The 26,523-nt window shown below is 40.5% G+C and overlaps 1 protein-coding gene across 2 annotated transcripts in view; it reads left to right on the forward strand.

Annotated features, from left to right (window-relative positions):
• Nucleotides 1–21,978, forward strand: part of LOC146316839 (A disintegrin and metalloproteinase with thrombospondin motifs 20) — a 107,226-nt gene extending 85,248 nt beyond the window's left edge. For both annotated transcript variants that reach the window (XM_084735143.1, XM_084735142.1), the window contains 11 exons: nt 4,659–4,826; nt 12,005–12,178; nt 13,070–13,240; nt 14,258–14,476; nt 15,321–15,450; nt 16,795–16,889; nt 16,989–17,083; nt 18,054–18,187; nt 20,121–20,212; nt 21,074–21,178; nt 21,474–21,978. In XM_084735143.1, the coding sequence (XP_084591269.1) occupies nt 4,659–4,826; nt 12,005–12,178; nt 13,070–13,240; nt 14,258–14,476; nt 15,321–15,450; nt 16,795–16,889; nt 16,989–17,083; nt 18,054–18,187; nt 20,121–20,212; nt 21,074–21,178; nt 21,474–21,563 (1,473 nt within the window). In that variant the 3' untranslated portion in view covers nt 21,564–21,978. The remainder of the gene's footprint in view (nt 1–4,658; nt 4,827–12,004; nt 12,179–13,069; nt 13,241–14,257; nt 14,477–15,320; nt 15,451–16,794; nt 16,890–16,988; nt 17,084–18,053; nt 18,188–20,120; nt 20,213–21,073; nt 21,179–21,473) is intronic.
• The last annotated feature ends 4,545 nt before the right edge of the window (nt 21,979–26,523 follow it).

Raw genomic sequence — 26,523 nt, forward strand, 5'->3', positions numbered from 1 at the left:
CCTTTTGTTTGAAGACTCTGTATCTCACAGCCTTGACAACATGGAGCCCAGGGTATAATTCTACACACCCTTCACAGTCTACACTTGCAAGTTTGTTCTTGCTCCGGGTCAACACTCAGCTCCTTTGAAGAGTCGATGTAACTACAGTTACCATATGCTTGGTATTACTATCCTCTTGCATTGCAAACGTGCTGCAATGTGATCGGAATTTGACCTTGGCTCTCACATTTTAAGATATGGTCTCACTTAGAACCGCTAAATATAGGAAACATGGAACGAAACACTTTGTGGTCTGAATTGCTTTTTAGTAATAATGCATCATTTCTTCTGAACTTTCATGGTGTATTACTAACTTGGCTGTGGTTCTATGGGCAGACTTTGTTTCATAATGCAGTTGGTTTCATTCTACTGTAATAAACCAGCATGTCAGACAATAATATTAAACACACATATCTTTATTACCGATTAGGCTGCAACAGTTTTTTCACTGTCAATTAATTTGCTGATTATCTTCTCAAATAATTATTAGTTATTTAGTCAGAAAATGGTGAAAAATGTCAGTTAGTGTTTTCCAAAGTTCAACAGGATGTCATCAAATGTCTTGTTTTGTCCACAACCCAAAGATATTCAGTTTACTGTCATGGAGGAGGTGAAGAAACCAGAAAATATTCATGTTCAAGAAGCTGGAATCAGAGAATTTAGACTTTTTTTTTCTTAAAAAAGTTAAACAATAAACTGATTTTTAATATTCTTGCTGATTAATTTAATAGTCGACAACTAATCAATTAATCGTTGCAGCTGTAATCACTGATCTGGCAAAATCTGACATTTGGCAAATACATTATGATGTTGATGAGCAGGACTCAACGATAAGGATGGCCTGGGCAAGTATAATGCCATGTCGGGCTAATAAATCTGGCAACTCACTTGCCTGACAGGGCAAGTGGTAAAAAAAGAATTTAAATGATGAACTATTTAGATTATCTATTAATTGTTAAAGTAATTTTTCCATGCAGAAATAGCAGAAAATTTTGTTTTCCAGCTTCAAATTTCCCAAATTTCCCAAATTTCAGTTTTCAGTTTTGAGGGAATTCCTGCTTTTTTAAGTTTATTATCATATTAAACTGAATATCTTTGGGTTTGGGACTGACAAAACGAGACATTTAAGGACATCGCTTTGGGCTCTGAAGAACTGGAATGGATATTTTTCACAGTTTTCAGACATTTGTATACACGTAGGAGCCCTAGTTTAAACATTTAATTAAATGCAGTCTTTGTTGTTACTTGATAACTGCTAATGAATGAGACAGTTTGTACAGGGATAAGTGAAAAACTGACTTTGCCACACATGAAAAAAACACATTTGCACTGAAAACTGATGGGAGTCTTTTTGATTTCTAAGCCCAAAGATAAACCTTTTTTTTTCAAATTCGGCTTTTATCACAGAACAAGACTTTAATAACATAATTACAGTTCTCACTGTAATAAATGTTTTGCTTTGCTTGAGTTGCCATAGTGATCAGTGATCAAATAAATGCACCTTTACACAAAGGAGTTTTGATCATCAGCCAAAAGGTTTGGTTGGTTTCGTGGAATTTACCTTCTCTCTGTGAGGTATTGTGCTGTATTAGCTGATTTGATTGCCATATTGGCTGAGTGACAGATATTTAAACTCGAGTCGAGTTTCTCCTGGATGCCTAAAAGTTTCCATGTGTCTCATTGGCTTACCTGTTCACAGTGGAGCGGTGGGTGGGGTCAGCTCCAAGTTGCTGCCTGCCAGTAAAAAGGCAAAGACATAAATGCTCAAAAAAAGCGTCTGAGATTAGTCTGATTATGCTGTTAGAATGAGAAATATGTCTGTGTGAGATCATATTTTGTTAATATAATCAAATTCAGATATCTTTGTTCAAACCTCTCAAGGCTGTTTTATGGTTTTATAGTGTACAGAAAAGGCATGAATTAGCTGGGTCTGGTTTCGCACTCAATTATGTGATTTGTTCCAGAACTGTGAAACACTATCAAATCAAGAATGCCACTCTGGAGCCACTAAGTAGAATAATTAAGAGCCGGTTGTTCATTACGTATGGCTTTAAATATCAATTATGCCTCTTCTGTTCTGCTCGTACCACAAAAGCTGTTTTGCTTGGCCGATTTTCAACTTTGTGCCAAATCTAAAGCGGGGGTGACTCATTCCTTTTTAAAGTAATCCACATTATGCCTAGATGAACCTCACCGGATTATGCTAGATTTAACCCACCTAATCATGTGAAATTAATTGCAGGGACAACGTGGGAGGGCAAATCTGTACCTCAAGAGGGTTTCCTTTCCCATGAGACCTGTTGATTTATGCATTTTTTTTCCTCAAGGAGTTTGTCTTCTCCTTCAAGTTAAAGTGAACTTGACAATTTTTTCATATATTTAAACAATCTCAAACACCACATTAGAGTAACATCAGAACATAACTTTTTTAGACTTATTATGACAGATACAGCAGTTCAAATAAAGCACAAAAGCTATCATGATTTGTCTTTTTAATATTCAGACACACGCTATCAAACTTTCATTTTAAAATTCACATTCCCCAAGTGCATGCGCCACTTTTTTAAACTAAAGAGGCATTAACTTGTCACACTTGTAGCGTCTGAAGTTAAGTGATAAGTGGAACAGTCTTACCTGAGTGGGTGCTGCTGAGTGAAGCAGCCCAGCTGTGGCTCGGTGAAGCAGAGGTCCCTGAGTCCTTGCCCTCTTCTTGCTCTCTGAGGTGAAGCTGTCCTCTGGTCCCACGAGCGGTGCCAGCTCTCTGCGCTCTGCGTTACCAGCCCTGATTAACTAATGGCTGACAGATGAGGTTGGCAGGGTGGAGGGAGGAGCACCTCTTCATATAGCGTCTTTTTCTCCCACCGTTAAAAATGCAGATACAGTTCAGCCGGGGGAGCGCAGCCCGTATGGCTGCGATTTCCTTTCTTCCTCCCTTTTTTTTTCCTCTTTCTCTTTTTTTTTCCCCTCCTGCTTTTACAGCAGCAAGGAGGGGCTAGCCCTCCGCCTCATCCTCACCCCCTCCACCCCCCAACATGTTTGCCTGTCTCTGCTCTCGTCTGAGGTAGAGGGAGTTCTGTTATCATTTTTGAGTGAGTGTGTGCAGCGGGTATGTGAATCTGCCATGCTCAGGGACTAGTCACTCAGCCCTGGCCTCGGCTTTGATGTTCTCCGTCAGCTGAGCCAGCCCTATGTTTAAAATGCCTTGGTAATTACAACGTGTATGATGCATGTGTGTGCAGTGTCAACCACAGCCCTGCACCACACTTAAGAAGAAAAGGCTGGAGGTGGCTTTGTTAGAAGGGTTCAAATAGATTTGAAAACCTTGAACAGCAGATATTCTTAACTATCCAGCTCCTGGAAACTGGAGAAATAAAAAAAACAAAATCCTGAAGACATTTGCAAAGTCAGGTTCTTTCTTTCCATCATCTGTTGTATGATGAGCCCATAGGAAAAAAAAATCATGTGTTTGGTGTTATGCAACTTTCTGAGATCATAATTAGAGGACAATGCAATATTATGTTTATTATCTGGACTGGAAAATATGCTAAGACAAACTCTTCTCGTCTTGTGTATTCGATTCCAGCACCCCATTTTTGGAGTGGCTTTGTATGGGGGCGCTCACTCGTCAAGCAGAAATAGCGGGCACCCTAATTGCTGTCTGGCCTCATCGGGGCCGAAGACTCTAGAATATTTTCATCTACAATCTCAGGCCTTTTTCAGAGCTTTCATCAGGGTGTCTGGTTTTTATTCATTGCATTTTTTTTCTCTCTCTAGCTTTCCTGAAGTATTTGTAGGTTCCTTATTTGTACCAGATGATTGTCTCGCCATGCACATGCATCCATGTTACGTTCCTTTCTTCCTCTTGCCTCGGCCTCAGCCGTTCACAGCAGCTCTAGAAGTAATTCCTCTGTTTACAGGTTAAATAGCTGGCTGGATTCCAGCAGTTTGAGTGTTTGTCAAAAAGGTTTTGGCGAACTCTGTTAAGTTGCTTGGTTAAATTTGTTTGCAGGGTGTTCAATTGGCCATGAAATTCAAGCAAGGAAGCTGTTGGGAGCACAGTGGGTGGAGGTCTAAATGCTGCATGTGTGCTGCATATTATGTCTACATTCTCTGGATTTAAATATTCAACAGCAATGTTTCTTTTCAGATAATCTGAATTTTAGGACTTAAAATGTATGTATATGCCTTAAAAAGGATTTTGAAAATTGATTAGAGTTATAAAGTTAACATTACTTTTATTAAGTTTATTTAACTTGTCTCCTGAAACAAAACTACAAAATAAAACCATGTGGAACCAATACTCTCTGCACTACTAGTTGGTTAGCATTACTGGTTTATTCTGCACTGAGAACTGATGAACTTTTCATATACACATTTTTGTAGTTGTAAAATAGGTTTTAAATTGTCTTCATAATGGTCTAAACAAGTCTTGAACTGAACAAAAATGCTATTAAAGTGATTAAGAAATTTGCCTACAGCCCATAAACTACACTGAAGATTTTGATCCCTTACAGCATAATACCACTGCTGTCAGTATGAGCTATAATTTTCCACAGGAGTTTGCTAATATGCGTTGCTTTTCTCTCATTCTCCACCCATCCCCCTTTACCCCTCTGCAGTGTTCAGTGAGTTGTGGTCGAGGGACCAAGCAACGGGAGATCGCCTGTGTTTATCAGAACCAAACCAAAATAGAGGAGGAGCACTGCAGTCATCTGCCTCGACCGCGGACGCAGAAGGCCTGCCGGGCGCGGGGATGCCCCAGTTGGAAGGCCAACAGGTGGAGGGAGGTATGTTTGCTCTTCTCGCTGTCTCCTCCGGGCTCACAAAATGGGTCTGGCCTCTCGGGGACCGTACTGACGGTAACAGAGACAAGCACAAACACTTCCCAGAGGCTGCAGATGTAGGACATGTACACACAGAGCACCTGTCCAATCAGCACTCAGTTTATTCTTGTTCAAGAGTAATGTGTCATTTCCTCAAGTGTGAACCAAACACCACAGGCTGGATTTGTATAACTGTTTATGTAGTGCACTTGACATTTAGATGTCAGGTTTAAAACCTTCAGAAAGTGTTCAAATACTTGTGTACTAGTACAGCTTCACAGCTGAGAGAGTTCTTCTTTTGAAGCTTTTCATCAGACCACACACTGACCAGCATGTTATATACAAATGATTTATTTATCTATTTAAATTAGGTGTCTCAAAGGGTTGGTCCATTTTAAGGGGAGGTTTTTATATCATTCTCTATCTTCCCAGTAGTGTTCCTTATGTATTCAATTATGAATATTCAAATTAAGGTACATAGTGTCAAATGGCATTTTCCCATGCCCTTCCAAAAACATTTTCCCATGTGACTTGGCATAGGCTCCTGTATGATGTTATTCCCACATATAAACCCTCTAAGCTAACGGAGGCAAGAGCATCAGTGCCATAGACTTTTAACAGAACTAGACAGGGCATTGCTGCTTAGCCTTACCGCCAATTATTCCCAGTGGCCACTTGCAGTATTGCAGCGAAAAATTCCCCACCGGCCCAAAAAGTATGTTTCTCCCATAAGTCACCATTATAAAAGAGATGTCTATAAAACAAATGTTTGACGAAACACCTCGAACTGCAAACAAGGTCAATTATGACTCTTTTCCTCATGCCAAAAAAAGATATTTAAAAATCTGTGATGTCATCACAGTGTCAAATCTGTGGGTCTAGTGTGAACTCACAGGCGGGAGCAAAGGGGAAACACTATTGCAATATTCAGTGGACTGTATAAATAGATAGTAACACCAGGATACTTTCTCGGCTTACCTGCAAGGCGAGCATCTCTCACTGGACTGAATGGGCACCATCTTTGCATTCACTAACTAGTTCCTTATAATATATCTACGATCAGTGCAAAGTCATGACTTTTAGCTGAACTAAAACTCATAGAACTCTGAATTTCCGACTTCCCAGTTCAAATTGAACACATCATAATGCACGAGACTTGCAAGGAGATGAATAGACGATATAGGGCAGACAAGTGCATATAACACACATCTTTCTGTCAGCTTCTCACTGTAACAGACTCCAGTCTGCAGTGTAGGTCATAAACTTCAATCTGCATGATTAGAGAAAATTTTAATATCATGTTGACACTTCTGCCCATATTCTCTCTGTCTGTCTCTCTGTCTGCTGCGAGTCTGCATCGCACTTCTTTTTATCAGGTGACAACGTGAGCGATGTTAACAGGAGTGAACAGCATTCATATTCATTCAGTTTGAAACTGCTTTGTTCAGTTCACTGTTCAGCCGTTCTTACAGCATGATCATGCACAACAGTGCAGGTGGAGTTGCCCTGTAATGAAACACAGTTAACATGGAAATCCAGAGTTGCAGCTGATGCAGCTGAGCTTGACCTCCCATACATAAGAAGAAAGTGTGATGTAAAGAATGACACAAGTACTGAAGCACAGCAGGTTTCTGTTCCATTGTACATTAGTGCAACCAGACACTGGCGGGGCAAAGGCCATGCATAGAGGAGTCGCTGGGGGTTTGAGGTCGCAGTCACCGTGGAGCCGACCACACAGCTGTGGTATCTACTACCAAGAGGAGACACATGCAGCTGCAACACAGTTTTGGCTCAAAGTCACGTTGAGCTCCCACAGGGAGGAAAATATCCACAACCAAATTTATCACATGCCATCGAGCAGACTGAGAGGAGGAATGCACTGTCATGCTCTTTGTCATGCTTTGTCAGATTACCCTGAGGAACAAGCATACTGTGTGTTCAAAAACACACAGTAAGTACAAAGAGCTTGCATTGTTTGCCTCAACTTGCAATATCATGGGAAACATCTGGTAACACAACACTCACATATCATATTTTTGAAGTTGATATTGCTAATGTGTTAGCAGTCTGCTGCCTATTTACCACATGACTTAGTCTGGAGTCAAACTTGTCCCAAATTCAAATGTAGTTTCAAAAGTGTGCCACAAACCAATTAATTTCTCTTGATTTCCTGAATTAACCAACGTCAGAAAGCCGACACTTAATTCTCCAGATCCACTTTGTTTAAACAAGTCCAACAACATCCAACCAAGTTGCAGGTAAGAATCATGAAGAACTAGCGTTATGTTTCTGATCTAATTGTTGCACAAAGAACGGTAAGTTGAGGTTCTGTTGTTAGAATGGCATTTGATTTGGTGAAGAGTGGATTATGACTTGGGGTTTGCCTGTCTTGGTTTAGGACTGGACTTTGGATTTTAGTGCAAGACTTGAGACTAACTTGTAACTTGTAAAACAGTGACTTAGTCCCACCTCTGCGACTGACTCATCCAGCAGATAAAGACTCGCATTATGTGGTGATACAGTAATTATTTGTGGGTTGGTCACCATGAGTGAGTCCTTTCACACACAAGTACTCATGTAATCCAATGTTAAGACAAAATATTTTTTTATTTTTCACTAAGTTGATATCACTAATTTGTTAGCAAACAGTTGCTTATTTACACATTCCAGAAATATGGAGCAACATTAGCATTCATCTGGATTGGCGTTTGTGTCCATCAGATGAATGCAAATCCAATATTCACTCTTCTTTTAGCTCCACATTTGCTCTTTGCTAACCTCTGAGAAATATATCTGGGTCTCTTGCTAAATGCTCCAATATGTTCACCAACTAGTCCTTACCTTTGCATTGTCTGCACTGGTGCTTGGCAGCTAGCATAATGTGGGTTTGTAGAGCTTATTCGCTGAAATCAGCTGCCTGCTATAAATGCAGCAAATGTGAGTGTGGTGACAAAAGCTGGAAAACCAAACAATCTTTTAATAATTATTTGTGGTTTCATCATTGTGAGTGACTTCTTTCACATACAAGTACTCATGCGATCCATTGTTAAGACAAAAATATTGATTAAACACATATTTTCTCCCTTTGGCAGAACATTTTTTTCTGATTGCCCATCCTTACAAATATTCCAAGATATTCTCAAAAATGGTTCCATCTCCTGTTTGAAAATCTAATACATCCCTCCTCCTCCATTTCAAAGTAACTGTTAAATCCTAAAGGTCCGTGAAGACCCACGTCTGCCTCCCTCCACAGGACTCCTGCCACTCCCCACTCTTTGAGGGTGTCCTCCTCCCCTCTCACTCTCTCCCTCACCGGTGTCTGGAAGCAATCATCTTCCTCCACATACCACCAGCAACCATGAAATCCTCAACTAGAGCATAAAGACATGTTTTATATCTTAATATCCATGCATGTGACAACTTTGAAACCTCAGCACCCACTGTTTGAGTTATTCCACAGCTACCTGGCCCTCTCACTCACGTCTGACTGGGGGTTTAATGGGCAATATGTAACAGCAAATTGCTGCTACATTCATTGAAAATGCTTTAAAACATATATTCTAGTTTTAGATAGAGCGATCCAGCTATGTGGATAGTTTTAAGTATTGGCTTTGGTTGCTGAATTTTGTCAGATGTCCTTCTCTGAGATGTCTGCATTCCTCCTAATACAGTGGAGATGAACCAAACATTGTTTGTAGGACATGCAACATTGAAAATACATTAAAGAATCATCAGCAACATCTGTTTTCAGACACAGTGATCCCGTTTCACTGGATAATCCACAGATCAGCCTGTCAACAGTTTTTATAAAGGAGTCCTTATAAAGTAGTTCCAAAGAAAACAGTTGTGTTTTGTGGATTATCCAGAGTAAATGAGACATTGTTTTTGAAAAGCCACATTGTTGCTGGAGTTTTCAAATGTCATTTGTAAATGCTGGGAGCAGGAAAAAAAATTAAATTCAAGAAAAATCCACTGTGCTGCAGCGGCAGCAAAAAATCTCAAAGGTGGGTGTCTCACAACCAGAAAACAAAATTACCTATGTGGCTAGATCACAAAACGTAAATGAAAAACATGTCTTGTAATGCACAGCGGTGTGTTGCCACACCAGAAAAAGGAAAAACTGATCAGCATTACATTATAACATGAAAAATGAATTGTTATAACCAAATATTTTCACATATGAACATATCATGTGGTAACAACAAACTTCTTGTTCTAACACAATGCTGTTTATCTTGTTGTAATGTGAAACACATCATGGTTATGTAACATTATAACAATGTCATAATGATATAATAACATGAAATATAACATGAAACTTTTTATGTTATAACAAGATAAATATTACATTGTTATTGCAAGAAAAGTTTCTTGTTATCACGTGATTAATTTGTGTGCCGTAATAACGTGAAAATATTTGTTACCACATGAAAATATTTTATTATCATGTAAAAATATTTTGTTATGACATGAACTTATCTTCTTATAACAAGAAAATATAGAGTTTGAATATGAAAAGCATTTTGTTATAACAATAAACTTTTGACATGATACTGATCCGGTTTTCTTTTTTGTGGTGTTGCAACAAAACTCTTCAGTAGTAATTTGGGTGAAATTACCCTTTAAAGTCTGTCGGGGCTCACTCAGCACTAACATGAAATCATATAACAGTCTCCTCATTTTTCATCTATAGTTTTATGATGTCTCCACCGTCTCTGATAAAAAGGGCTGCGGATCGTTTGTACAATAGAGAATCAGGTTTCTTTAGCTGCAGCAGTTAACAGTGACTATAATCACTTTAACAGCAGGTTCTATTTTCAGGCTTTGTAAGTTTTAAAAAAAGCATTTTTTTGATCTGAAGGTCAGATTTCCCATGGTGCTTTTTGTTCTCTTTCCAAACTCAAGGACTCGACCGTTCACATTCGACCTCGCTGCAACGATAACACACGACTGCAGAGAGACACGAACAACACAAATACATCTGGAAGTTTTTGGGGAATTTGATACTCGCTGTATAATGCGCAGATTTTCTGACTGTGTGAAATCACTGAGGCCTGGCGCTGCTCTTTGAGGTCTGTAGGAGAGTCGGAGAGAAATCAGGCTGATCAGCTTGAGCCTCGCAGACTGCTTCCTCAGTATGCAGGTATGCTTCTCAAAGCACATCAAAGAGATGTCAGAGATAGACCTTTGTGTGACCCCAGATGTACGTCTCACAAAGAAACGACAAACTGGCTTTGGATTTATTACGGGAGCATCAAAGCCACAACAGTGACACTGCAGACCAAACAAGCATTCAAAAACACTGTCACGTTAAAGTCAGTCAAACACACACCTTTATTTTATTAAATACACTCCACACATACAGTCTGTACGTATCTAATTTGCATATCTAAAGAACCGTCCATCCAGTCGACTTCACGCTTGGTGGATGTATTGCTGATGACTCAAGGAAAAGCCATGCCAGATTTGGTGCAATTTTGCCAGATGGTTGCGCTTTAACAGCAAACACATTTTACCCTGAAATATTTTAACCATGACTCTCAGTCTCAAGTGTCCCGGCTGATTTTCCTCCATGTTGAATTTTGTCCAAATCTTTTTTTTTTTTTCGCTACTTCTCCTAAAGATTTTGAGCATTTGTCACCAATTTGGTACAGAACATCTCTGGACCAAGCTGGAAAAAGTAACTTTTCAGATTTTTGATATTGCATACAGTTTTGCTATTGCTGGCCCTCAAGGTTTGCTCAAATTATATTATATATATTATATTTCATCAAAAATGTCATATTTCCTGAACGCTTTTTGCTATTGCAACCACATTTGGTGAACATAGATATGATGTCCAAGTGACCATAACAGATTTGGCGCCATTTGGCCAAAATGTGATGCTTCAGCAGAACTAGTAGGAATCTAGTAGGAATCTCTGTCCATCTATATGCATGTCTGTGTGTATGATTGTCCTCTGCGTATCTTGAGAAGCATTTATCCAATCAACTTCACATTTGATGGGTGTATTGCTCAGGACCCTGCATTGCATCTGCACCTCTGGGGGGCCAAGCAATTGGCCCACACAGGCTTGAACGGGCCCTTCGTCCGATAACACTGCCGGTCCAGTAGAAATACCTGAGACCGAGTGAATATACACATGCTTTGAACTTGTACTACATTAGTGTTAGCAAAAATTTAGATTAGATTTTGCCATTTAAACACCATTACTTAGTTTTATGGCTTCCTCATGTGCCACTATGTTCTATGACAAGTAAACATTTCAAAGATTCTCCAGAAGACATGTCTGTGTTTTTCTGCTTGATGTCCCTTCATGATTGTCACCCACTCACTGAAATCACAGATGCTCACTCAGCACACTCTTGGTTTTCTTCCACATCAGTCCAGTGCAAATACATATTAATTTCTCTTTCTCTGATCCCTCCAGACCTTGCCAAGAAAAATCATCTTCATGTGATAAAAATGCAATACATATATATACATTCAATACATTCAAAATACATACATATGTGTTAGTATATGAGAAGTTTGAGGCGAATCATTTCACTCACTATGAGTCAGATCCCCTAATGAGGACGCCTTAAACAAAACTGGGAAAAATGAAGGGGAGTTCAATGTGCAGTTATCCTGTAATTCCCTGGCCTCACTTTAAAGGGTTGCTCTAGTGTTTAGTGTTGAACTTCCCTTAAGAAAGACAAGTTTAAAAATAATAGTCAGAATCAAAGCAACAGTCCTTGGTAAAAATTACTTAAATGCTCACATCTTTTAAAGTTTGTTACACAGACTTTCTGATAAAAGATTGAAGTCCAAGTCATTGGGGTTATGTTTTCAAACATGAGAAAGTTTCCTCCAGAGCTACAGAGGACATCACACATATAAACTGTTTATACAGGCTGAGTAGTGCTCCTCGTGACAAGTAAACTGGGCTTCTTCTGTAATATCACACAAGAAAAAAATGCTCCTTTTAAGATCTGCTTCATGAGAGAACTGAGGTCGGAATACCATTAAATTTACTTCTTTACTCCTTTTGTGTACTGTGCTGTATGACACACACAAGAAAAAATATGTACGCCATGATTTGAGTTTCGATCAATTGAAATTTCCTCAATCAGACGTGTGTTCTGTGTCTGTTTCACTAGTGTTCTGTCACCTGTGGAGTCGGAGTTCAGAGACGAGATGTTTACTGCAGACTCAAAGGCAGTGGACAGGTCAGAGAGGATCTGTGTGATGCTCGCCAGCGTCCTGCCACCGTCCGGCCATGCCAAACTGCAGAGTGCACGCATTACATTTGGGTGTCTGGCGAATGGGAGGAAGTAAGTACAGACTCATCCTTTCTCTCTTGTCCCAACCTCCCTCCCACTTTCCTTTCCCTCTCAGTCTCCCATCGTGAGACAGATGAGCAGATGTTTAGCCGTCTTATTAAGGTTTTTATTGGCTGAGATCTCCGCTCTTCCTCTGCGCCATTAAACGGACGACCTGCAGGTACCCTTGCTCTCTTGCGTCAGTCGTGAGGGCTTTGTTGATAGCCATCAGTCACTATCATATGAAACCTCAAAGTACTGATGGCCATCATTGCTTTTGTCCCGCTGAATATCACTGCTCTGTGTCACGCTAGCAGACTGCTTTTTTTTTCTTTTGCTCGTCTTTCTTTAATGTCCTGTGCTTTGTCCTCGAAAGTCAGGCATAAAAGAGAGGCACCATGTAGGGACATAGTGCTCTGTTCTCCCGCTGCAGGAATGTTTGCAGTGTTCAGATTCCTGTCTTTGTTGCCTCGAGAACTTGCAGCCTCATTTCTTACACAGTTTGGCCCTGAAATCTGTTTGGTTCTTATGTAATACAAAGAAAGTGTCATAAAATCCACACAGCAGACATTTGACATAAATTAATTTTAAGATTCTGGTCCATATCATTACTTTTAAGCGCTCCTATAAACCATCATGGTCCTGCGGGAAACCAGTGTAACTTTTTTCTTTTATGGTAACCAGAGCACATGTTTGGGATTGCTGTCCTTGAAAGCAAACGCTGTCTTTGTCACACAACGTTATGTGAAACCTAACATTTTAAGTGTCCCTTTGGAGAGCTAAAGAGGCAAGCAGGAGTCTGAGGAGTCAGTGATGCTGTTCCTCAAAGTACAACACTGCCCCCCCTCTGTCAACTCTTCTTCACTCTTACTGATTTCTTCCTGTGCTACGTTTTCCTTGTAGTGTAATGCAACCTGTGGAGAAGGCATGAGGAGCAGGAAGGTGGGGTGCGTGGGCCCGGGGATGACACCCATCCAGGATGATTACTGTGAACCAGCGTCCCAGCCACCATCTCACCAGCCCTGCAAAGCAGCCCCCTGCCATTACGTGTGGATTACAGGGGAGTGGTCGCAGGTAGGAATAAAGGCTGATCTTTGTTCTTCTGCAAATGCAAAAAATAGAGAAATATACTTATCCTAAATTATCAGTGCCAAAGGTGGCACCTCCAGATTGCTTGTCTTACCCTCCCACCCATTCAAGAGACCATTTAAAGGGAGTGTATTACCTGCAGTAGATGTTTCTCCCTGCTTGGAGAAACAGCAGGAAGCAATATACTGCTATGAACAGGGTTAGCAGCAAAAAGTACTTTAGCCACCCAAAAAAAGTCCACCTGAAAAAATCAACATCAGTTTCAATGTACGCTATATTTAAAAAAAAACTTTTTACTGCTTTACCTCGCAGTCAGACAGCCTTTTTCAATGGAAAACTACCTTGTATGAGCCAAACATCACTCTCTCTAAACAACTCCACTGGCAAAACAGTAGTTTTGTAAGCAAAATTGACTGATTTTACCAAAGCAGTCTGGTTGCTTTGGAGCAAGTGATATTTGTCTTAAATAACAACAGTTTCTTATCAGAAAAGGCTTTCTGACAGCAAGGTAAAGTGGTAAAAATGGTCTTAGTATAGCGTCCAATGATGTTTTTTTTAGGTAGCTAAAAATGTTTTGCTAGTGATCCTATCCACACTGACCAAGTACTTTATACTGTGCTATCCCGCCTCAAAAAATCTGAATGATCCCCTCAAATCCAGTGAGATTTGCTGGAAATACAGTGTCCCAAACTTAAAAACAGGACTGTTGTTCTTAACTTAGCTTCTTAGAAAAGTTGCCAATTTGGAGAGACATTATTTCCACAGGACATCACTGAATGTTGAAACATCCACAATCTATATTTCAACAAAGATTACCTTAATAAGGAGAAGAAGACACGTACAATGCGTCACACGGTTGATTCTCATTAATACTACATAAGTACCACTGAGGCCCAAGGGAAGAAATCCACGTCTGTGTTTAATATTAGTGCTCTGTGTAAACATTTGCTCATGCCTTTGTTAGTAACTGTCAGTGTGTGTGTGTATCTGTGTGTGGCTCAGTGCTCTGCCAGCTGCGGTGTGGGCTACCAGCAGCGTATGGTCTCCTGCTCCGTCATGCCCTCCACTCAGGCTCTGCGCCCGTACGTTGCCGCCGCCGCCACCGCTCAGTCCTCCTCTGCCAACACCCGCTGCCCCGAGCCCCACCCTCCTGGCACCCGGCCGTGCCTCCTCAGGGACTGCCCGCACACAACCTACTGGAAAGTTGGCCCGTGGAGCAAGGTGAAAACAGAAAGCGCTTGTTAGGCAGTGAGAAATCCTCTCTGGCTAATCGCCGTTTTCACAAAACATTTTGATGACTTGTGCATTTTTACAGTTCTGCTGATAAATCACATTTGGACCAGATTTGGATCTGGTCACAGCTTATTTGTTCGTTGTTTTGTACGCTCTTACAAATAAGGGTCCCAAAAGGGTTCTTCCTGATGGACTAAGGTTCTACCCAGAACCCATTTCCCTCTAAAGAACTCGTCTTTGCAGAAAGGGTTTGTCAAGTGTTCTTTGTAAGACCGTTAAGAATCCATCCAGGACTCTTTTATTAAGGTTTCATCAAGGGTTTTTGTACCATAATATAAGAGGAGTGTGGGGTGTGTTCTAGATTAAACCCTTGAAATATGAAAAGGTTCTCAGTGGAACCCCCTGAGTTTGTTCTAGGTAAAACCCTTGGATTATAAAGAGGTTTTCAGTAGAACCCAGTGTATTCTAAATAAAATCTTGGAATATAAAAGGGTTCTCAGCAGATCCCCCAGCATGTGTACTTGATAAAATCCCTGGAATATAACAAGGTTCTTGGGAGAACCTCTCACAGATGGTTCTAGGTATAACCTGTAACGTCGGGCTGTAGGTAGAACTCTCTGACAGGGTTCGCTGAATCCTTTATAAAAGGTTCTAACGGGAATCAAAAATGTTCTCCTGTGTGGCAGCACCCTTTATGGTTCTAGTTAGCATCTTTATTTCTGAGAGTGTAGCAGTGTGAGATTGAATGCCTTTGTGTGTGTGTGTGTGTGTGTGTGTGTGTGTGTGTGTGTGTGTGTGTGTGTGTGTGTGTGTTTGTGTGTGTGTGTAACAGTGCTCGCAGACCTGCGGGGCCGGAGTGATGGAGCGCAGAGTGGAGTGTGTGACCTCCAAAGGCCAACCGTCCAAACACTGCCGTCCCTCAGAGAGACCCGAGTCTCAAGCTGCATGTCAAGACAGAGAATGTGAGTCTTCTCTTCTCTTCTCGCCTCCTGGCTGTGAAGTACATACGTCATGAGTTCCTCCATCGAGTCCAATGTTTCTTATCCCTGTAGTTCTTACTGCCAACCAGGAATGTGTGGAGCGAGAGTATTAAATTGACTGTGCTGTATATGTGGCAACCAGCAGCGTATCTGATTGTGTTTATAGAAGCTCAGCTTTTTGCTTTGTTTTAACACATTAGGCAGAACAGCGACCTCCACTTAAAGCCTCTTGGAGTGATTACTTAGTGGAACAATAAATAGACAGTCAGCAGTTTTCTGCAGATTGCGATATGGACAGTCTGTCAAAATGCCTCAGGGGTGTGTGCCGGGCCGCGGCAGCCTTCATTGTGAGCTTGCTGTAAAAGTCGGCAGCGGGCCAAAGTTTGTAGGTTCGCCCCCCCACATTTCTGGTGTTTCACTCACTGGCGCATTGGGCTGTTCATTCCTGACTTGGCTTCTGCCAAGTCAGGCACTGGCGAAATTAAAATGATATGCTCGGGTGACAGCCAGTTCTGCGGTCAAGTATTAATGCTAATCAGCTAATCAGCTAATCAGCGTGATATGAGCTCTACAGCGCTCTGGGAAAACAAGAGGAGGCAACGCAAATAATGAAACATTTACATTTAATAAGACGAGAGCCAGGCCACGGTCTTTTCTCATCGTAGTGTTTAATTCATCAGCTTTTGCAATCTGTCTGGCAGAGGTGCCAAAAGACACATTTTGTGCAAATAAAAGCACAGATACTTGTGTAAAAAAGAAAAGGAACTGGTAAAAGTAGACGCATGAACAAGTGTACAAATCACATTTTGAATAAAATTTTATGTAGTAAATCATCTTGTTTCATCTTTGACAACATCGTTTTTTTTCATATTACTTCTTTTTCGTTTTGATACATCTTTTTTTTAGTAATTTACATCATTTTTTTTGTCATGTTACAGTTCGTCTGTCATGTGTGATGCACTGATGGAGGACCAAGGAATGGTCTTTTCTTTATGTTCTGTGTCCCATCCATTTAGGTTGAATTAGGTGTCATGAATGCATGAAAACTAAAGTAACATGCCTTCTGTTTTATGATGTAAGGAGTAGAAAGTATGGATGTGGATGTAGGGAGTGTAGTGAGTAAAAGTAAAGAATTAATACTCTAAATTTGTACTTAGTTACTTTCTATATCTGTTGCCTGGCATTTGCTGATGACAGATTTGTGGACTGGCTTGCACAAAACTGCAGCGTTCAGTGGCTGGTGGCAGATGTCAGTGTCACAGTTTCCCCATTTCTTCACTGCTGCACTAAAACATCTTCATTCTCCCCTCATATTTCTTCTCCCAGGCCAGTTGTTCACTTCCTGCCGAGAGGTCCAGATGAGACAGGGCGTGAAGATAGATGGGGAATACTATCTCAAAGTCAAGTCCCGGATCCTACAGGTGCGTCTGGCCTGTCAGAACTGCCTCTTCACACATCATGACTCAACATGCAGCTTCTCCGCAGGCTCTCATCTGTTGTCTCGATGTGTTTGGCCTCAGATTTACTGTGCTGAGATGCAGACTGATTTCCCCAAGGAGTATGTGACCTTGCGCAGCGGTCAGACAGACAACTACTCGGAGGTATACGGGCACAGGTGTGTATAATGCAGCCATGACTGATGGCCACTTGAGCTGTGACTCAATGTGGCTTCAAACAGGATTACGTAATGTGTAAATCAGATTTACTGTGCTGCATATTGCATTTTGTATGAAATATAGCATTTATGGTTTGTCATAAAGGGATAGTTCAGATAATATGATGCAGGGTTGTATGACATACTTATAGTGTACTTATAGTTAGTCAGCATATTGGCTACAGTAGATGTCAGCTCACATGCCGCCAAGCAGAGAGGGGTACCAGCATGGAAGTTAGGCAATGACACCCTAACAGGGTCAGCAACAGAAGGTATTTTAGCCACTTAATAAATGTCCCACCTAAATTTAGAATATTTTCACCACTTTATTTGGCAGTCGGACCGCCTTTTCTGATGTTATATGAACCAAATATCGGTATCTGCAATCCAACCAAACTCCATAGGTGAAATCATTGATTTTAAGCCACATAACACAGGAGTTGCTGTTTCACAGCAGCTTCAGTATAGTAGTTTGTTTGTGCTATTGTGTGACTTTGGTGATTCCAAGCTTTTAAAGCACAGAAGTCACACAATAACAAAATAAAACTAACAGATTGAGGCAGCAGTAGTCTAACTACTCCTATGTTCTCCGATGTAAAATTACCAATTTCACCTACGGAGTTTGGTTGGTTTGCAAAAAGCCATATTTGGCTTAAATAGTGGAGGTTTCCTGTCAGAAATCTACCATATACTTAAAATAATATTGATTTTTTTTTGGTGGACCTTTTTTTAAGTGGCTAAAATTCCTTTTATTGCCCTGTCCACAGCACTATGTTGTTAAGCTTCCATGCCAGTGCCCCCTCTGCTTTCCCTGGCATGTTGACTGGCATCTACTGTAGGTAATACACTGAATATAGATAAGTCCCTCATACAGCCACTCTTCAAATAATCCAAACAATAAATCCTAACACTCATTGTTCTTCATTCAAAGATTGCTGAACCCCTTTGAATGTCCGTACAACGGCAGCCGAAGACAGGACTGCGACTGCAGGAATGACTACTCAGCAGCAGGATACACGCTCTTCCACAAAGTTCGTCTGGACCTGAGCTCCTTGAGGATAATGAGTGCGTAATTACAGTGTGATTGCCTTACACTGTCTACTTTAATGAGGCCACACACCAGTGTTGTTTTAACCCGCAGTCGCCTCGTCCTGTAGTGCTTAATATCACCTCGTCCAAAACCTCGGGCTGTCCAAATTCAGTACGAGCCGCTTTCCCCACACTCTCTCCTCTGAAATCAAAATAATGACCTTTCAGCTCTCTGTGTTCACATCACTAGGCGAGGACTTGAAACTGGGCCTCTCAGCACAAACACGTGAGCACGGGAATAAAGGAATGTGTGCGTGCACATACAGTACAGACATGCGTGCCTGCTCAGACAGACAAAATGGGATGCTGCCTCGCACATCTTGTCTTTGGCAAGCACATGCAAAAAGACCTAAAAATACAAGCGCACACACCCATGCATGCAGCATCAATATCAAACACGTACGCACACTTCTTCAGGCCATATTCCTCTGCTCATTACTAAAGTCGGCTCCACCTTCCCTGTTGTGTCCAAGTATGCCTTTGATTAGAGTATGTGGATTAGTGTACTGTGTGTGTGTGTGTGTGTGTGTGTGCTGAGGGGAAGTTGGATTAGAACGTACAAAGTCATCCTCCCATCCTCTTCATCTGCTCTGGGTCCTGACAGCACATGTTCCCACCCTCCCTCTGCATGGTACTAATTTGGCTTTCAGGCGGCCTGAAGAGAGCTGGGGTTGGGGTTGGGGGAGGGGTAATGAGTTCAAGATGAAGGGAAGCATCTCGTGAACGTTATCATCATTTTATACAGGCAACGTGAACGGAGGAAGGGCAGGAAAAGGTACCGGTCATGGTTATCATGTGTGTCAAGGCAGGGTAAATGTGAATAAAAAGGAGAGTCACCAGGTCCAGGTCGGTACAAAGTGATTTGTTGGTTTTTAAATTTTGGATTTGGAAGATATTCCAGACTTTTTAATATTAAAATTTGATAGTTTTGATTGGGGATTTTAAAGGGATAGTTCAGATCATTTGATGGAGGGTTGCATGTGATACTTAGCAATAATGAGGGTAAAACCTGCAGTAGATGCACGGAAGCTAAATCATGTACTGCAGTGGACAGGGTCAGAAATAAAGGGTATTTTAGCTATTTAAAAAAGGTAAGCCTTAAAAAAAAATAATCATTTAAAGTTTATGAGTATTTACGTCACTTAACTTTGCCATCAGACAATCTTTTCTAAAGTGGAGCCACTATTATATAATCCAAATACCACTCTCTCCAAACCAACCAAACTTCACTGGTGAAATCAGTAATTATACGTCACAGAACACGAGTGTTGCTGATCTACCACTGCCTGGATCTTTTAGTTTGTTTGTGTTATTGTGTGACCTATGTGTTTTTAAAGAAAATATCACTGAAGCTGCACAATAACACAAATGAACTGAGAGATTGAGGCAGCAGTAGACCAGCAAATCCTGTGTTCTGAGAGGTAACATTTCTGATTTTGACAGTGGAGTTTGGTAGGTTTTGAGAAAGCGATATTCAGCTTATATAACAACAGTTTCCTGCCAGAAAAGGCAGATTTTTTTAAGGCGGACTTTTTTAAGTGGGTAAATACCTTTTTTGCTGATCATTGCTTAGCTTTCGAAACTAGTATCTCATACAACCCCACTTCAAATGACCAGAAATATCTCTTTAAGGGTTTAGAATTAATAAGCAGATTCATTACTGAATTCAAATTCAAACCTCAGATCTCTCTGCAAGTTTTTTTGTTTCTGACAAGTTATTTAGATGTAGTATAAACATCTGGTGATGTGACAGTGGAGTGACATCAACTCTGCAGTGAAACTGAGCAGCATAAACTGTGGTTGCTGATGCTCTTTGTGTCTATTTACCTTAGAGCAGCTGTCTTCAGTCTGTGTTTACTCCTACTGTTGCATGTTGTGACTCTAGATTTCTATCTTTGTTGTTTACCAGTCACAGACCTCCAGTTTTCCCAGACTCTTCTTGGTCGACCCGTGCCCTTCGCTACGGCGGGAGATTGTTATAGTGCAGCCAAGTGTCCACAGGTTGGTGAAAGACTGTACATTATGGCCTCAGAGAAATGTGTCATGTGTTTTTTTGTGTCCGGTGTTTGTAAGTGGTCTGAGAGTCAAACAACTAAAGACACTAAAGAATTTTTTAAAGGAATAGTTCGGATGATTTAATGTGAAGCTAAATATTGCTCTCTCCTAACCAACCAAACTCCATAGGTGAAATCAATCGTTTTCTGATGGCAAACACTCTAAATATACTATACACTTGTACTGCCTTGTTTAAGTGGCTAAAATACCTTAGCAGTACATTGCTTAGCTTCCATGCTGGTACTCCTCCCTGCTTCTCCAAACTGGGGGTGTGCCTACTGCTATCTACTGTGGCTAATACACTGACTAGTGATAAGTACCTCATATAACCCCACCTCAAATAATCTGAACTATCCCTTTAAGTTTCAGGTTATTTTCCATATGCACAATAGTTGCAGCGATGCAGTAACTGGCCATGAAATTCCTGTTCTCAGGCTCCCTTCAACAATGCTCATAAAAAACGTGCAAAAGAAAATCAGTCATGTAAAAGATTGAGAATCTAATAGGACATAAAATAGTGCATAAGTTAAAATATAGGAATAAAATACAATCTATAAAATAAAATATATAATACTGTGGTAGACTGGTGCAGTGTTGGGATAAATGAATGCAGTTGTTGCTATAATTCCCAGAGCCTGTAGGGAATATGCCCTTGACCGAGGCAGTAACTGCCAGCTACTCTATTACTCCACTGAAGGTGCTCACCTTCTGCTCATTGCCACAGACGTTTTCTGCAAATATGAATGAGCTCAACCTTCCTGTTTAAATAACTGCTCAGAAATAACTCAGTCCCATGTGTGTTCTCAGGGCCAGTTCAGCATTAACCTGATCGGCACTGGCCTCAAAGTGTCCGAGGCCACCAAGTGGACGTCTCAGGGCAACTATGTTTCCGTCAAAGTCCACAGATCCGAGGTAAGAGCCAGAGAGCGGTTGTATAAAATGGTTTTCTCTTTTATGACTGGTGCTATTTGGCTCTTAAGGAATGGATTATCTTGTCAATCTGCAGGGATGTAATTGTGCTTTATGTTGGGTACTTGGAGTAATGGAATGAGATTGTTGGCGCTGAAATGTCATCTGAATCACCATGTTGTGTTTCTGTCTGATTCACTGAGGAGGAATCCCCACTGACATTTATGAAGCTTCCATTCTCTGCGTAAACAGCTGCCCTTTGCCCACTCTTTCCTCTCTCATTTGTCTCTGTCTGTAGGACGGAACAAGAATCTACGGTCGCTGTGGTGGTTTCTGTGGGAAGTGCATTCCCCAGGCTCATAATGGCCTACTCCTTCAAGTCCACTGAGGGCCGTGCAGAGACCAAACCCCTAAATCCATCCCGAAGACAGTAACCCAGGAACATGCAATAATCGTGATTTGTTGGACTTCGTAGTCATCTGCTGAGTGTGGTGGAGGAACATTTAACAGTAATTGTGTTACAGTAACAGCCCCAGTTCCCGAATGGCAGCTACAAGACACGACGTACTGTGCAGCGCTACCGGGCCGCCGTCAGGTCCTTCATCCAAACCGCTAACTCTGAAGAGGAGCCACCTACATTTGCCTGCCAGCAGTGTTGCAATCAAACACGTCTGCGCTTTGCAACCTAAAATGCTTTCTTTTTCTGACGCTGTTATGCATTTTTTAGCATCATACAAAGGGATAATTCAAAACACTGGGAAAGCAACCACGCAAACCACAGAAAAACCTAAATAGACCATCTGCTCAAAGATTATGAAGACCTGGACCACTTTACCTTCCACAGTACATAGATATTTATAATTTCCATTTACACTTCAAGCATTTAGTCACCACTTCTGACTGACTTGCAATCAGTGAGACAGTATAAAAGTCAACATACTGTTTGTATCTAAAGGTCATTGCTATCATGTGGTGACAAGAAGTGCTACAGACATTGGAATAGTAAGTGAGGGATGGTTGTGTTGTATTTTACAGTATGACAGCCATTAGGCTGATATAGAAAAGAATAGTATTTTTTTGCAACTCCTTAATGAGCTACACTGCAGATCATCTTGCCCTTACACACATTTAAAGGAATAGTTTCACATTTACACTTATTTAACAAGAGTTAGATGAGAAGATCGATACCACTCTTGTGTGTGTGGTGAAAATGAAGCTACGACCAGCAGCCACTTATCTTAGCTTAGCAGAAAGGCTGGGAGTAAGTGTAAGCAGTGAGCCTAGCTCTGTCTGAAGGTAGACAAAATCTGCATACCAACAGCTCTAGCGGCTGAAATACCTGGGCACCGGAAGCAATGCATGATTTATGTGGGGCGGAGCAGGGTTTTTTAGCAGTGTTTGCAGCATGTGGCTGCATACCAACCCTGTTTTCTGAGGAGATTTAAAGTAGGATATTTTTCCAAATAAATGATCAGCTTCACAGTGTGGGCTATATGATTGGTCCTGAATTAATTAACTAGATTGTTTTGACTACATGGATACACATGTATTATGATTTATTTTAACATGCAATGTAAAAACACCCACAAGGTCGGTCTGTTACATGGCAGCCAGCCCCATAAAAATAAAGATGAGCAGTATGTGTGGCTTCTGTGGTCAGTGCAGCAGCTTCAGTAGATTATATGAATGCACTCCGCTGCAGGCACACTGCGGTAGACGTGTCCCACCACAACCGTGCCTCACGTATTTCATCTGTAAAGCTCACTAATTAATATGTTCTGTCCCATTTGTTAAATCTGTACAAACATAGTGTAAAAAAGACATGACGGTGATTCTGATCCTCTCGTTTAACTCTCTGCAAGAAAGTGATAAGAGCATTTCTCAAAATGTCAAACTATTCCTCTGGGGCTCAAGATTACTAGAAATAGTAAACTAGCAACTAACTACTGATTCTTCCAGACCTGCCTTATGTCAGAGGTCAAACTTTAGGAGAACTTGAGGAGCCTTTAGAACAAAAACAGATCATTTTAGTTTTCATTGTTGTGTATTTCTAAAGTCTGTCTGCTGTCATCTGCTGTCAGGTATTTCATAAGACTACTTAAACCTGCATAGACAGTCCGCTGACTGACACGTGATTGTCACATGATGAGACAGAATGAACTCCTGTGCTGTGAGGAAATAGCTGTACAGGACGGTTAAGTACAGTATAAAAGTTCTCTGTGGCCTTTTAAACCATGAGGATGTGTTTTTTTTTCTTTCATTAACGCCACACAGACAAGTTCTCATCTGTTATGCCGTGAGACAGTATCAGGTGTGATGTCTCGCCTCACACCCTCCACTGGGCCTACTGTAGGTACCTGCAACCCCTACCTCTCACAAACATCCATACTCTACTGAGATATGTGTTGTAATATATTTATGTTTGACCGTATTTATTCTGTAATGACTGTAGATATGTTCTGTGTTTAAGGTACAATGACTACTACTGACGGAGAAGCCATTGTCTGATGTTTATTTGTCTTTTGTCTGCTTTGCTAAAAAAAAAAAAAGGTATTAGCCTACTACTGTTTGTAGTGAATAACCACTAACTTTAAATGAGGATCTTTTGAATGGTGCTTTTGAACTACTGGAATTACCTCTGATCTCAAGAAGGAAAACACTGGCTTTTGGCTCTTCAGCAGGTGTGGGATCTGCCTGTAATGCATGCAAGGGTCCTCTCATTAATGTAGCTGAAAATCTGGCGGCAAGTTTTGCCAGATATGTCAGATAAACCACTGCATGAGGAAATCTGCCCTTGAGTAGAACTTAACTCATCATAAATGACTTTCGCCGTGACCACTACTACAACCATCAAGCAACCTAACATGCTGGTACGCTGATGTTAAGCTTTAACCAAAGTTAGAGGATAGATGCAGATTTTTTTTTTTTTTCGTTCTTCTCAGACAATGCAGCTTCTTTTGATTTAAAGAACGGCTGTAAAATAAATAAAGTCAATGAGCAGCTAGAAAACCTTTGGCCACCATTCATTTTTATGATGGTCAATTGTTCTATGAGGTCTGTATCAGAAAGTTAAAGAATACTTGATGCACTATGTGCCATAAATTTTGTAGAAATGTAATCCTGTTTGTTTTTTGTAATAACCGTTAAGATTTGTAACTTATGATATATGTGTATTTTTAATATTCATACTTGAATTGTAAACAGTGTGCTAAATATTGAATGGGCATTGGTACTGAATAGAGAAACAGTGTGCTTGTTTGCCATGCTTTATCCAAAGATGTTTTTAAGAATCATATGTACCTACAGTATGTATGTAGCCTGTATAAAAGAAATGAATGATTGATTCTGGTGCTATGGTTACTAATCATACCAATACTGTATGTCATGCTACTGTACTAACACTGTAAAAAATAAGTAATAATAATAAAAGATGCTTTTCAGCTGACTCACAATTTGATTTTCTGTTTATTTTATATGCATAATACATTTAAAGGTGTAACACTGTACACTAGATATGCTAGACATATGTTGTATATTTTGTTGAGTTGTGTGCTTACGTGATCCCAAATGATGACAAGAGAAATCCAGAATTTATCCAATATAACAGTGCATTTCCTTGCTAGCCACTAGTTTCTATAACTTCTGTGAAAACACAGGATACATCAGCGAGTGAGGAAGGCGACAAATTACATGATTTTTGTCTGAGCCATGTCAGACAGATGGATCACCTGCAGTGGTGGTTCTTAAACTATGAAGAAAACAAGTCCAGGGGCGCCCTGGTAGCTCAGCCCCATGTGTGGAGGCTGAGTCCTCTGCAGTTAGCTGAGTTTTTTTTAATGTTTTAATGTGAGAGAGATCCCTAGCAGCAAAACTTATGAATTGTACTTTTAGCAAAAAACTTTTTAAAAAACATTTTAAATATTGATGCTGTTCAACACTTTGGAAGTATTCCAGACAATCATAGTCCAAGAGTTTGTTTGACCAATAGTTTATTTTTTGATTAAATATCTAAACTGTTGGCTGGATCAATGGCACTGCCAAGGGGTTGTGTTGTTTCTACTTAATATTGTATTAAGTTACATTACATGCATTATGAACTATTCATTTAAATCAGTAATAGCTTTTGACCATCCATCATTGTGTCACACAACATCTTCATACTAGAACAGCAGAAAAGGATTCCTGAAAATCAGTTATGGCTTTTGGTCTTGTTGTGCCACTGTGGTACTTTTGCCACTGATGCTGATGTTTGCATTTAGCTCCACTTTTTTATGTAAGTGCACCCTTACACAGCTGCTAGCATGGACTCTTAGTCTGGTTACAACATTAAAAAGTAATGGACATGTCTTACTGTAAGAAAAAAAAAAAGTTTAATTTCTTAAGTAAAATGTTTAAAATTACATGTATATCTTGCTCATTTAAAAAATCCATAATTTATTAATACACCCATATTGTTTATTTCAAAATCTTGGCTACTAGGCAGAACTATTAACTCCTATTTCACTGAAAAGACCTTCCTCAGTGTCTCACTGGAGGCTTCAGGTCTCCACATCACACTTGTGTAAGTTACATATTGGAACTGACATCCAAATTAGCTGTGATGTCATAATAAAAACAATAAAATCATGATGTAATGTCCATGTCTTATTATTATAAACCTACTCTAACATAACCACAGAGATATATCCCCTACGAGTGGATGAAGAAAACAGCTTTCTAGTGTCAAACCCTTAACATACATCACTCTGCACAGTGAAGGTCAAACATTCAAGTGACGTAACAGCAGGAAAACGTTTCTAAATGGAAAGGGGGCTTAATTACACAGATTATAAAAAATGACTAAAAACAAAAAAAATTCTGTCTGTGAAGACTCAAGTCTTTGTTATCACCACAGCAAAGTTTCTCTCCACTACAGAGAGGCCAAGTGGTTAATGTAGAAGGGCAGCAGGTCAGCGCTGGGTGGGTGCTTGCGCTCGCCAGATTGTGGCTGCATGTGGATTCACTTAGCGGTGCAGGTTGCATTTCCACAACACGACTTTCCAGAGTTCAGTTCCACTTAAGAGACACATAAACAGAGCAAATACCTTTAAAGCCATTTCTCACTGAAGTACACATATTGTCAAGTCCTGGAAACAGCTGAAGCTGTCAACTGCCCAATGACTCATCAAACTGTTATGTCAAATCAAAGAGTGAGGTAAGTTCCCTGCAAGCTTTGAAAGCTTCACCAAGAGACGTAAGTACAATTTTCAAGGAATTATGTCACCAAAATGACTCTGTAATAAAGGCGCAGGTACTTCGGCAAAAGGCAAACTGTTTATGTGCAAGCCACTTTTCCAGGCCTCATTGCA

The sequence above is a fragment of the Lutjanus erythropterus genome, chromosome 13, assembly GCF_056507025.1.
Source record: "Lutjanus erythropterus isolate fLutEry1 chromosome 13, fLutEry1.hap2, whole genome shotgun sequence".
Lineage (NCBI taxonomy): Eukaryota > Metazoa > Chordata > Actinopteri > Lutjaniformes > Lutjanidae > Lutjanus > Lutjanus erythropterus.